Source organism: Spodoptera frugiperda, chromosome 10, assembly GCF_023101765.2.
Source record: "Spodoptera frugiperda isolate SF20-4 chromosome 10, AGI-APGP_CSIRO_Sfru_2.0, whole genome shotgun sequence".
In the NCBI taxonomy this organism is placed as follows: Eukaryota; Metazoa; Arthropoda; class Insecta; order Lepidoptera; family Noctuidae; genus Spodoptera; species Spodoptera frugiperda.
In genome coordinates, this window is record NC_064221.1 from 5,153,436 (window position 1) to 5,166,287 (window position 12,852).

The 12,852-nt window shown below is 39.3% G+C and overlaps 1 protein-coding gene across 11 annotated transcripts in view; it reads left to right on the plus strand.

The window, feature by feature from the left end:
- LOC118277633 (E3 ubiquitin-protein ligase RNF123-like) overlaps positions 1-12,779 on the plus strand; it is a 37,776-nt gene extending 24,997 nt beyond the window's left edge. For 5 of the 11 annotated variants that reach the window (XM_050696199.1, XM_050696200.1, XM_050696203.1 and 2 more), the window contains exons 26-36: positions 45-115; positions 722-853; positions 1,492-1,654; positions 2,246-2,383; positions 2,800-2,873; positions 3,569-3,708; positions 4,387-4,572; positions 10,576-10,746; positions 11,174-11,285; positions 11,793-11,985; positions 12,508-12,779. In XM_050696199.1, the coding sequence (XP_050552156.1) occupies positions 45-115; positions 722-853; positions 1,492-1,654; positions 2,246-2,383; positions 2,800-2,873; positions 3,569-3,708; positions 4,387-4,572; positions 10,576-10,746; positions 11,174-11,285; positions 11,793-11,985; positions 12,508-12,604 (1,477 nt within the window). In that variant the 3' untranslated portion in view covers positions 12,605-12,779. The remainder of the gene's footprint in view (positions 1-44; positions 116-721; positions 854-1,491; positions 1,655-2,245; positions 2,384-2,799; positions 2,874-3,568; positions 3,709-4,386; positions 4,573-10,575; positions 10,747-11,173; positions 11,286-11,792; positions 11,986-12,507) is intronic. The other 6 variants (XM_050696201.1, XM_050696209.1, XM_050696205.1 and 3 more) reach the window with 5 other exon arrangements.
- Positions 12,780-12,852: the final 73 nt, after the last annotated feature.

A 12,852-nucleotide genomic window follows, 5' to 3' on the forward strand; every position in this document is an offset into this window, starting at 1 on the left:
CTTTCATGCGTCTTTAATAAAGTTAATAGATACTCAACTTACAGTCCTCAAAGTCCAACGTCGAGGGCCACTACACCACGTACGGGATCCAACTCACAACTAGGATCATCTAATCGTAAGTGGATCACCGTCTTTAACTTCTCTATTATAGCATCTCTCCCACCTGTTATAAGGTCCAAATTCCCTGATTGATATTCTTCAACTTTAGTTTTCTTTTAAGACCAATCGGAGTTAGCTCTCTGAATTCTAATAATCCTTATTCAATTTACTACTTTATTGCGTAGAAGAATACAGTCTGTATTCCTTCGTAGTCCCACTAAATTAAATCCAAGTTCCTTTAAGCATGCATGGTTATCAAAGACCTCTGAATAATACCAAAAATTCTAATAATCGTTATTCAATTTACTACTTTATTGCATAGAAGAATACAGTCTGTATTCCTTCGTAGTCCTGCTAAATTAAATCCAAGTTCCTTTAAGCATGAGGTTAACAAAGACTTCACAATAATACCAAAGATTCTAATAATCGTTATTCAATTTACTACTTTATCGCGTAGAAGAATACAGTCTGTATTCCTTTGTAGTCTCACTAAATTAAAACCAAACACCACTGAATCCTTTGAATACCTTAAGCACCTTCAGTTACCTTCATGAGCTTGTTAGCAGCATTCGGCAAGGTGACCAGCCAAGGCCACTTCAATACACCGCCTATTATGGCTTAGATACAGGTGGTCAAGAATTTGCAGAGTCTCTGTTCGCCTTTGTGCCTGAATACCACGTGGATGCGATGCTGGAGCTCTGCAACACGTTGAGGCTGTATATGCATCCCACGATACCTGTTCAGCAGATACCAGGTGAGAATAGAAGTAGGGAGGAGTAGGAGTAGATAGTGTTGATGGTGATGGTTAGGGAAAGTTGAGAGGAGTTTAAATTTGCAGTATATTAAAAAAAAAAGAACTTTTCCCCACACTAGAATTTTTCTGCGTGCGTTTACAAACATACAAGTTCACATATACATGACAACCAGACGCGAAACAACAATTTGTGGATCACACAAAGAGTTGCTCCGTGCGGGAATCGAACCCGCTACACGTTGCGCGGCAGCCGGTTACCCAGCCAACGCGCCAACCGTGCAGTCTTTGTATAACACGCAATTAGAATTGGCCGAATGGTAGTCAGAATGTGGCTGATATTTTTTTCATGAATGAGTTTTGGTCTAATCTGTACCGCACCCCATACTGAAAACTGTTCCTGAAAAGTCAAAATCAACAATAGGCTCTTTGCATGATTTATTTATCTAACACGCTGTTAAACGCGCCGCCGGATCACCTGATGGCCTGATGGTAAGCAATCGCCACCGCCAATGGACACTTGAAAAACCAGAGCTTAATCAGATAAATTATCAACTTCACGTAGATCAACGCAACGCTTAATAAATACGACACTCCACTTCATTCCTAACTCCTACTCTGCTACTCCTACTGTCTCTTAGAATGGGAGGAGCTCGTGGTGTCCTGTGCTGCGTTCCTATGTGCTGAGTTTGCGGACCAGCGCATAGTACTAGCCAGCACCAGGGAGTCCTTGGTCCAAACTCTAGCATCGTTTGCTACACAACCAGCCACCATGAGGGCCATCGAACGAGTGCCTATAAAACAGTGAGTAAACAGTGCCATAAAGGAGGATGCCAGAATTTCTATGAAATCTGGTCCCACTTGCATTGGATAGGTAATTTTGAGTTGAATAAAAGTTACTATGGCGCCGAGTTCCAATTCTTAGTCCGTTCAGAGTTATTTTTTAAGGAAGGTGGAACCAAAATTTGCATCGTCCTTTGGATAAGAGCCAATGAGCAGATGAAATACTATAAGTTATTTAGTGTGACGTTGAACCTAAACTGGTTAGTTTTGTTTAGTAAGAGGTTCTACAGTTAGGTGTCACTTATAGGTTGGTATAATCCGAAATAATTATCATTAAATATCATCTACTAGCTTCTGTCAGTGGCTTCGCCTGCGGTCCCGCGGAATAAAAAGTCCTATGTGGTATTCCAGGTCATAATCTTCCCCTGTTTCTAATTTCATCCTGATCCCTTCAGCCATTTTGACGTGATTGAATAACAAACATACACACAAACTTTCGCATTTATAATATTATAGTAGGATTATTAGCTTAGCCTTTAGCTAATCTCCGGTAACGTCACTCACACGAAATTACACAAGACAACACAATCAATTATTTTTTAATACCTTCAGACAAATGTGCATGGTGGAAGAGTTGGTGCGTCCGTATCAGAACCGTGCGTGGGCACAGTCCAACTGGGTGCTGGTGCGGTTCTGGCACGGCTCAGGGTTTGGTTTCCGACATCGACAGTGGCCTCATTTAGCAGCCAGGTGATAACTAAGTATACTTTATTACCTATACCATAGTGTTGAATATTGAATGGTAATCTCAAAATATCGTGGATTTTAAAATTGTTATTTGACAAAAGGCTAATAATAAAACTGGAAAATATCATGAAGTGCAGGGTTTCTTAAAATGCGGGGTCTTAGGGGTTCGTAGCATGTGTACCTGGGGTTCGCAGTATTTTCAATATAAAATAGCTTGTTTTCTTGAATTAATATTAAGATATTCTTTGATAGGGGTCCGTGGAATTATTTATATTGAGAAAGTGGTCCGTGACTGCAAAACGTTTAAAATACTCTGATGTAGAGGAAAAGGCTAATATTTTTTTTAAAGTATGCTTTTTAATAAAACCCATTTTTTCTTATATTTATTCAGTACTAATTCTGATATTATTATTAAACAGATACGGTGACAGAGAACCGACAGTCAACAACCTCGGAGCCAAGGTGGACGCAGGACTCATGAGTCAATGTTTCGGTCAGTTCACTAAGCTGTTTAAAATGCATATTGTATATTTTATGATACAAAAATAAGATGTGTTTTATACTATACTAAAAAAAACCGGCGAACTACGTTTCACCACCAATGATTTTCCCTGTTTTCCTGCTTTTCTCTTGAATTTTTTCCTGAATTTTCTTTCTTTCGAGACCTTTCCAACGAATGCAAAACCGTGGAAATAGGTTCGTGCGTTCTGGAGTTATAGCGTCAGGAAGGAAAACCCGACTTATTTTTAAATTATACAATGTGATAGGGACGAGACTTCTAACCCGTTAAGGCTGAGTTCTACGTCTAATTTTATCGACAAAAGTCGGGGGTCGAAGGGGTCGAATCCCCTCCCCTAAAAATTATGGCTATTTTAATATTTTTTTTACTTTTTTTGATAACAAAGGTTGTATGCGTCGTATAAACAAAAAAAAACGACAAACGGTAGCTAATAACCTTGGCTAACTAATTCATTACTTTTTTCATATGTTTGATAATATTTTGGTGAGAAAAAAAATCATTTAGTGAATTATTTTTACCGAAAGAATCACTATTTTTCAATATTTTCAATTAGGGGTTCAACCCCGTATTTTATTTTTTTTGTCGATAAAATTAGATGTACTACTCAGCCTTAACGGGTTAGAAGACCCAACCCTATCACATTGTAGATTATGCTTCTTCTTTTAAAGGTCCCTGTCCATCAGAGGTGATTCAGGCTCGGATAAAGGAATACCTCGCGACTCACCCGACCGCCGCAGCCGCCTACCTCAACTCTTTGCTCAGTCAGCTCAACTGGGCGTTCTCAGAGTTCATCACTATGATGCAAGAGGTAATGTTTTAACTCACTTTTATTATTTATAGTTGCTATCAACTATGTAACGACATAGCTCGCAAAATCTGCAGGCTGAAGTGGCAATCGTAATATAATACTCGTCCACAGAAGCATAATACAACTAAATATTTCAATGAAAATCTAAAATCAAAAATTGTTATTTACAAACAAAATAAATCAAATTCTCTGTGAACAGCTCCATCTACCTTGACAACAGAAGTGCTGTAATACTGTAGGTTGTCTAGAATTATTACGGACATGTGGTGCGGCAATTAGAATGCCGTATCTGTGAAAAGTGTTCAAATTAGCTCAAAGAGAAATTTCTTTTTTTGACTTACCTACTGAGCTTATTTCGCTCATTTTTCATAAAATGTCAGCCAAGATGATAACAAATATGCTGTTTAAATTAAATCATAAGAGGTTTATCCACACTGTATATGACATGGTCACTTGGTGAAAACATAGGGGTCAGTTTATACTAGCGCAGAGTCGAAGCGCATCGAAGCGTCTTTCCAAAACTGAACATAACAAATTGCCCCTTAACTACACAGCGTAACGCATACATTACTTCTGAGACTTTAAAAAGGCGCATTCACTTGCTGACTCGCCAATTCCGAAGAATTCCTGCGCTAGTATGAACTGACACTAAATCTTCTTTTTTATTTTTCTTTCCAGATGGATCGTGTAAGCGTAGACGCGCACCTAGAGTCCCGTCAGATCAAACTATGCGCTACATGTTTCGACCTGTACCACGGCCTGGCGAGAGCACTGGAGATGACACTACACCTCGCCCCATTACTGCTGACCAAACCAGAGGCTTGTGATAACCAGAATGAGCTGCTGCTCGGTAGGACATGCCAGGTAAAAGATTTTGTTAGTTAGATTTTATGTGACTGTAGTTCGATTGTTAATGATTGTTGTATTAACAGTCGAACTAGAGTAGTGTAACTCCGCAGTCAAACTGTCTTAACAGTTTGGTGGGTTTATGTATGTATAATTTTTTGTAAGACAAATAAAGGATTTTATTATTATTATTATTATTCTCGATTTCTTTTTCTAAGCTCGGCTGGTGCCGGATGTTAAGGTTAGTACGGGCCAAAGCCAAGTGCTAACCCACGTGAGTAGATACTCACTTTTGGTTTCTGGTGGAAGAAACTTAGTCTGTTTCGGTCAAAAATTTTCTAACTATATGACATGTGTTTAAAATGGCAGCTTTCTGGAGGATTCGGTATGTGTACGGAGGTAGTTCGAGTGTTTTAATGGATTGGTGAAGATGTTTTGGGATAACCCCCGTGGTTGATAAAACTATGGGGACTATTGTGACGCTGTTAAGCCGCCACATTCTGGCTATTTCAATTTTGAGGTCGGTGTATTTGGACAATTTTTCTGCAATTGTATTTTGGAGGTTATGCGTATTAGGAATGGCTATATCTATGATCTGTGCACTTTTGTTGGTTTTATCAATGAGGGTGATGTCTGGTCTATTGAAATGTGTGGTTTTGTCGGTAAGAATAGCTCGATCAAAATACAACTTATAAGAAGAATTTTCTAAAACAATTTCTGGTTGGTATTTGTAGTACGGTGTTGGAGGGCCGGAAATTAAATTATATTTTAATGCCAATTTTTGGTGTATGATATTTGCCACTTGGTCATGTCTATGCTTATAATCGGATTGAACAATGGTTTTGCAGGCGCCTGTGATATGCTGAATAGTTTCAGAGGCACTATTGCAGCGCCTGCAAATATCGGTGGGTATCGGGATGCGCATTATATGTTTTTGATAGTTGCGGGTTTCTATTACCTGGTCCTGTATCGCCAACATGAACCCCTCGGTCTCGGGAAACAATTCACCACGCCTTAGCCATTCGTTCGATGCAACTTTATCGACGTTAGGCTGGCTAAGGTCGTGGTAGTGTCTCCCATGTAGGGACTTTTGAGCCCATGCGGCGAGTTTGGTTTGTCGGTCAGTCTGTGTCTCATTGTTTTGTGTTGATTGGTCGGCCATGTTTAAAGGTGTGAGTTTCTTGTCATTTTGGGCTATTGCATTATGTAGAATTGATGTTGGGCTTTTACTATAGAAATAAGACCTTAAAGCTGTAATTTGTTTGTTATGCAAGTTGGTGATATCAATAATACCTCTTCCTCCGTCATTTCTTGGTAATGTGAGTCTCTGTGTGCATGATCGTGGATGGTGTCGTCTGTGTTTTGTGAGTGTTGTATTTATGTTGCGTTGTAGATTCTGAAGTTCTGTTTTTGACCAATTTATGATACCAAAGGAATATGTAAGAATTGGAATGGCGTATGTGTTGATAGCTTTTATAGTGTTTCGGGCGTTTAGTTGAGTATTACATATAATTTTTAATCTGTGTTTGAATTGTTTTGTGAGCTGACTTTTTATTTCTTTGTGTAAAATTTGTTTAGTTTGTATGTATCCTAGATATTTGTAGGTACCACTTTCATCTAAGGAATCAATGGTATCGCCTGTTTGTAGTTGATAGGAGTGTGTGTAAGTTTTACCTGCTTTTACTGAATTGATTTTACATTTATCGATTCCGAACTCCATTCCTATGTCATTTGAAAATATTTCGGTGGTGTCGGCTAGTTTATGTAAATCCTCAGTAGAAGACGCGTATAATTTGATGTCGTCCATGTAGAGAAGATGGTTTATTGTATAGTGTTGGTGGTTAGTTTCTGTGGTTATTGTGTTATATTTAAGTTGGAAGCCAGAATTTAGGGAGTTTAATTGGTTTGAGAGTGGGTTTAAAGCTAAACAAAACCAAAGAGGGCTGAGCGAGTCACCTTGAAAAATGCCGCGCTGGATCTTAATAAATTCTGTCTCTATTACTCCTGCAGATGTGCTAACATGAAGTCTAGTTTGCCATTTACTGATTATATTTTCTAAAAACTGTATGATATGTGGGTGAATTTTGTAAACTTTCAAAATGTGAAGTAACCAAGAATGAGGTACCGAGTCATATGCTTTCTTATAATCAATATACATAGAATATAAATCTTTTTTGTGCTTTTGTACGTCTCTAAGTATAACTGAATCTATTAATAACTGTTCTTTGCATCCTTGGCTAAACTTTCTACATCCTTTCTGCTCTTCTGTTAATATTTTGTGTGTGTCGATGTGTTTGTATATTATGTTAGTTATGCATGATGTCATTATTTTGTATAGTGTTTGTAAGCAGGTTATAGGTCTATATTTCGCAGGATTTGTTGTGTCATTGGGGTCTTTTGGCAACATATATGTGATGCCTTCAGTTAAGTAGGGAGGAATATTTGTTGGGTCTTCAATAAAATTGTTAATATGGTTGTATAAGTGAGGGTGAACTGTAGTGAATTTTTTATACCAAAAGTTATGGATATGGTCTGTTCCTGGGGCTTTCCAATTGTGAGCTTTGTTGAGAGCATTATGAAATGTTTCAGGATCTATTTGTTCAAATTGCATTTGTGGACTACTGTCATAGTTGATTTCCTCATTTCTTATCCAATCTGCTTGAGTGTTGTGGCATACAGGATTTTCCCATATTCCTGCCCAAAACTGACGTAGGTCCTCTTCAGCGGGAAATACTGTATGCGTTGTGTTATTTGACGTAGTGTGGTTAGTTGTTGATTGTTTTAAAGTCCGGTAAAATTGCTTTTCGTTATTTCTGAATTGACTATTTTGTGTTTTGCGTAAAGTACATTTGGTATATCTATTTAACCTACTTTTGATGACTGTGAGTTTCTGTTTGAGTGTATCTAAAAAGTGTGTAAGTTGTATGTTTGGTTCTTCGTGTATAGTATGTGTCTTATAATCTCTTATTATCCTGTTAACTTCTCTTTCTAGTTTTCTACTTCTGTGGCCCTGCATATAATATGTTAACCTACCTATTTTAGATCGAATTACTTCTAGTTTACGCTCTAATCTTTTTTGCCATCTAGGTTTACGGTCGCTCCGGGGTTATTTCGACCCTGAGCAGATGATAAACAAATTTTACTTCCATTAACCTTCGCAACTGTCCACGCGGCGCTATATATGATTGTTTGTAGTTGGTTAAAATCTATATCTCTAAGAACATGGTCTGGCAATATTACTTTATCAACGTATTGTACTATTTTTGCTAGTTTTTTTGAAGTCCTTTGTTTGGGTATATAGCATCTATTTGTGGGGTGTGTATCAGTGTAGTATTGCAGAGCTTGTAAAAATAGTTCGTCTATTTCAGGGTCTCTTTCATAATTTACAGTATGTGTGTTATTAGTATTAGGTTGTTGATGTAAGTTTTCGTCTATAAAATCTACTTCCTGCAATTCTACTTCTAAACTGTTAGTGTTTTCCAAATTTATTTGTGGTTGTGTATGTGTAAAATGTGTACTTTGTTCTAATATTGGGCTATTCGATCTTTGAAAAACTGTTATATCCCTTTCATGCAATTTTTGCTCTACTGCCGTTTTTATCATCTGTAATCGTGTTTCAGAGATCATTTTATTGTTTATAATGACTCGTTTCTGATCGGATATGCGTTGCTCTGATAAGTGTGATAAATGAGGGTAATATTCTATAAATTTGTCTCTAAGGTTTTTCCGCCAAATAGTCATATCTGTTTCCATCTTAGTAACTTCAAAATAGCATTTCATAAGGGTTTCATTCAGTTCGTTGGACCATTTCATTCTAGTTTTTGTTTGCATGTGCTCTAATGTATTATTTTGTGTAAAATGTTGTTGATGTGATAAAGTCTGATTTTGTGTTAGTAAAAGAGTCTGTACTTCTAACCTAATTGCATCAAGTGTAGTTGTTGGTAGTAACTTGTTGTTGACAATGGCTCTTCTTTGATCGCCAATCCTCTGCTTGGAAACTGACATATTTGGGAATTGTTGAGTGAATTTAGTGTGCAGTGTACTTAAATAAGCATTTGTTTCAGTTTCTAAATTGGTGATGATAAGATAGTTACGCCAAATGAATTCGTTCATTTCGTTGCTCCATTTTTTACGCGTATTTTTTGTACCAGTAGCGGGTGTCGGGTTGTTGGCTGCAGTAGCCTCCGACACAACGTCTACTGATATTGTTGATGAAACAGATGATCTGAGTGAACGTGATGTGAATGAGAGTGACGATGGTGTGATTGATGAGAATAAGGACCTCGGAGAGGATGACAATGACGCCGTAGATGTTTCAACATCTGTTGGAGGCACCTTTGCCTGCATTGTACTTTTAGTTTTAGATCTAGTTATCATTTTTATTCCCACGAGTAGCTAGGGACAAAACAGGTCGACCACAGCAGAGCCCTGCGTTCACTGTGGCAAGGGTAAATAAAACTGGAGGTCCCCCGGTCTCCAGAGTTGGCATACTAATGACTAAGCACCCCCTTAGCCACGCAGCCCTCGGCGTATGCAACCTTGGCTTGGGTTGTATCTCTTTTGGTCGGGCTCCTACCCCAGTCAGAATAAAACTAGGGATAAGAGCCCTTAAGCCCCACCACGTCGACAACGTAGAGATACGTCGGTGGGGTTATTATTATGTTTGTTCTTTACATAATCTCGGGACCACAGGGTCCCGGACCTTTGGAAGGCGTACGAGGAGCCGAAGCCAACTCGCAGAGGCCCGTTGAACAATTTTAATCTAAATGTAATGGGACATCAGCCGGCGATTATCCCTGTATGCACTATGGAAGTACACCAAAGGACAATCCCCGGTTGATGCAGGACTATTGTGAGATATGGTAAAAGGAAATGATAGGGATATGGGTGTGGGTGGCTGTGGAATAGTTAACCGGTTAACTATGGGGACTATGGCCCCTGCCCCTGACCAATATTGAAAAATACGGATAAACAGGCAGGGGGTGACTCGCAAACTCAATAGTGGGCCCCCGGAAACGGCCGCTAGCATGTAGCGACAAGGGAAGCAACATCCGTTGAGCTGCTTGAGGAAGGGAGGGCATCCCACGGCTATCAGAGCAATCCCGGAAGTACGGTCAAGACCCCTACCAGCATCTTACTGGGATACGTCCTTCCCCCAAGTGGAGCTGAAGGCAACTCCACTCTTGCGAATCTCCACTCAAACCAGCCGATTAAGGCAAGAGTGAGGTAGGAGAGGCCACTCCGGATAGTCACGAGTACTAACCGGAGTTAAAAAGTAGGGCCTCTCCCGGGAGTCAGGTCCGTGGGGTCGCCACTGCCCAACAGCTCGCCACAAGCTGCCTTGCGGACTTATTATTATTATGTGTTTCTAAAAGCACCCACGACATAGGAGAAAAAGCAAGGGTGGGGCAACACTTACAAAAAAAAATTGATAGTTGCCTTCTTGGATTTATAAACCTAACGTCACATGGCGTCTTTCTTTTTCTCGATGCGCCAAGCTTGGACTCAAACATTTTAACATCATACGTTCTCTAGTTATTCACCAAACCAAACAAAGTACCAAACGATCTACGAACTATCAATGACGATTTCATAAATCATACAATGATTCTTACCCATCTAGTATTCATCCCGAGACCTCTTGCAATCACCTACTTGATCATCGTCGCACTCGGATTTTAATTCTACAAAAAGCAACGGCACGCCTTTTATCTAAGCAGAGGTACTCATTACGGCACGTAATACCGCTATACAATAAACACCCACTTTTAACCATTTGTAAAAGTAAATTATAAGGCCCATGTAATAGGGGGTGAGCTTATTGCCATATACTGGACACAATTCCAGATTCCGAGAAATTTTCGAAATCCGAAAAAAGCCCACTAATACTTTGCCCGACCCGAATCGAACCCGATACCCCTTGGCCGGTAGTCGCACTTGCGGTCACTAGACCAACGAGGCAGTCTTATTTCTACAAACCTTACATATTTTCAGATAACTTACATATCTTCAAATTTTCAGATCTTAATGGCGGTGGTCTCAAGAGTATGTATCCGAGGTGGTGGTGGCGCCAGTTTTGCCCGTCTGGTGGCCCGAGGGCTACCTGACACGGATCGGGTACACTACTACGTGGCACTCGCTCCCGTGGCCGGCTGTCTCATCCGAATGTTAGACTCAAAGCTGCCGCCTGAAGTAAGTATTACTGAGTGCCTGATGAGTTTGTTTTACGTTAACGCAATTGACACGTTTATGTCGTCCGGCGCTCTGATTGGCTTGCTACAAGTTAATCAACCAATCACACGGTTAAACGCCTGAGTCTTAATGTGTCGGTCGCAAAAACAAAGTAAATATAAGACGCACTCTTGATGTTAAATTTTGAAGTTTTATGTTTTTTCACCGACTGACATGATTACGTATTATGTTCACCGAATGCTCGAAAGCACTTTAATTTATTTCGAAAATTATATTTTGTTATTGTTTATAATAGTTTTTTCTTTGTCAATTGATCTGGGTTCCTCAAAAAGACAAGCGGTATTTTTCAACGAATTAGAATAGTCATTTCAATAATAATTGATGTATATAATGTAGATTATTATTCGCATTACCTTTTTCATTTCAGCACCTAGATCGGGTGACGAAAGCGTTAGTAATGGAGCCTCTGTTCAGGATGGACGGCCTCGATCTCATGTTGGGCAAGTCCAAGGACAGCAAAGTGTTCTCATTTTATAAATGTAAGTACGATCTTATTTTACTTGTTATCCAAGTTAACTTGTTCACAAAGAAAATGGGATTAGTTGGCACACGAGCAGACGTATCACCTGATGGTAAGCAAATTGCGGTGCCCGTGGGCAACCGGAACACCCGAGGAGTTACGAGCGGGTTCCCGGCTTTTTGCGGAGTTAGGAATTAGAGAATTGAGAATTCGGGGATGTTACAGATATTATAAAGTTAACTAAAGGACTGCCTGTATAACGCGGTTTCATGTGAAATACCAATAATAATGCATGAACTGTTTAAATCAAAATCATTTTGTCTTTTTCTGTTTCCTGACAAACAGGCGTTGCCCAGTTCAGGAGACAGAGCTTGATGTAATTTGGATGTTGGTATAGAATTAAAGAAGAATTATTAAAAATAATTATTCATCATCATCAACCAAACGCCAAAAGTATTATTAATTATATTTTTTTGTAAATGTAGCCATTCAACTCATCACTTTTCATAAATCGTTTGTATTTTAGATCCAGACGATGTAACATTTGATGAGTTAAAGGCGTTAGAAATAGTAGCAGATAGACTCCGTGTAGCTCGAGAAGCGGTCGTGAGGTCAAAGTCCCCGGGCTCCAGCGGGGCGCAGTCCGACCTCTTGTGTACCATCTGCTACGCAAGACCCGCAGACACAGCCTTCGTGCCGTGTGGACATCATTCTTGCAGGTATATTTTGGGATTATCAAGATTATTTTTTTAGATCTGACGCCAGCTTAACATCGTGAGGAAACTTTTCTCATTATGATTATCTAATTATGAATTTAAAAACGCCAACCCGCTTTGAGCCTTCAAGCATCGGACGGATCGCATCAAACGGATTAATTTTTCAGACTGTGTCCACGATATCGGCAGCGTTCTGATTGCCGAAGCGGATATTAAGCAATCGGATTGCCGATCGCATTTGCACTCGGATTTTTGGCATCGGCATTTCATATGACGTCCTTGGTACGCATCGCATGTAGGCATTGCCGAGGAGCGGTCTGTACGATGTGAATTAGTGGACGCAGTTGTATGAGTTTCTATACAAGACAAACTAAAATCCGTTGCGTACGATGCGTCCGATGCGGGCCTGTAAACGCTTACCTTTATGAACTCATAAAGGTAAGCGTTAACAACTGTTAATGATGCTATTTTAAATATTTTGTTATATAAAAGTCTAATAGTTGTAACGATTTTCCTTTATTTCAGAGCTTGTATAATGCAACACCTTTTGAACAGTAAGCAATGCTTCTTCTGCAAGGCGGACATTGACACTGTCCGCGAAATAGAGCCCGCGAACAATTGACGCCATCTTGTCACGTCTTCAACAATGGCGGAGGAACTCCGAGGAAATAAATCTAAAGAAATCTTAGCCATCCTACATTGTTTTTATAAAATAAAGTATGGAAATAATTTCTTGTATTTAGTGACGATATGTTTTTGGTTTATTTTTATTAAATTATGTTTTTATTCTTAGTAAAGCGAATGTTTTATTTCGTATCACAAAGAATACGGTTACTAATGTTGTAATTTTAAAAAATGGGAGTAGGTACT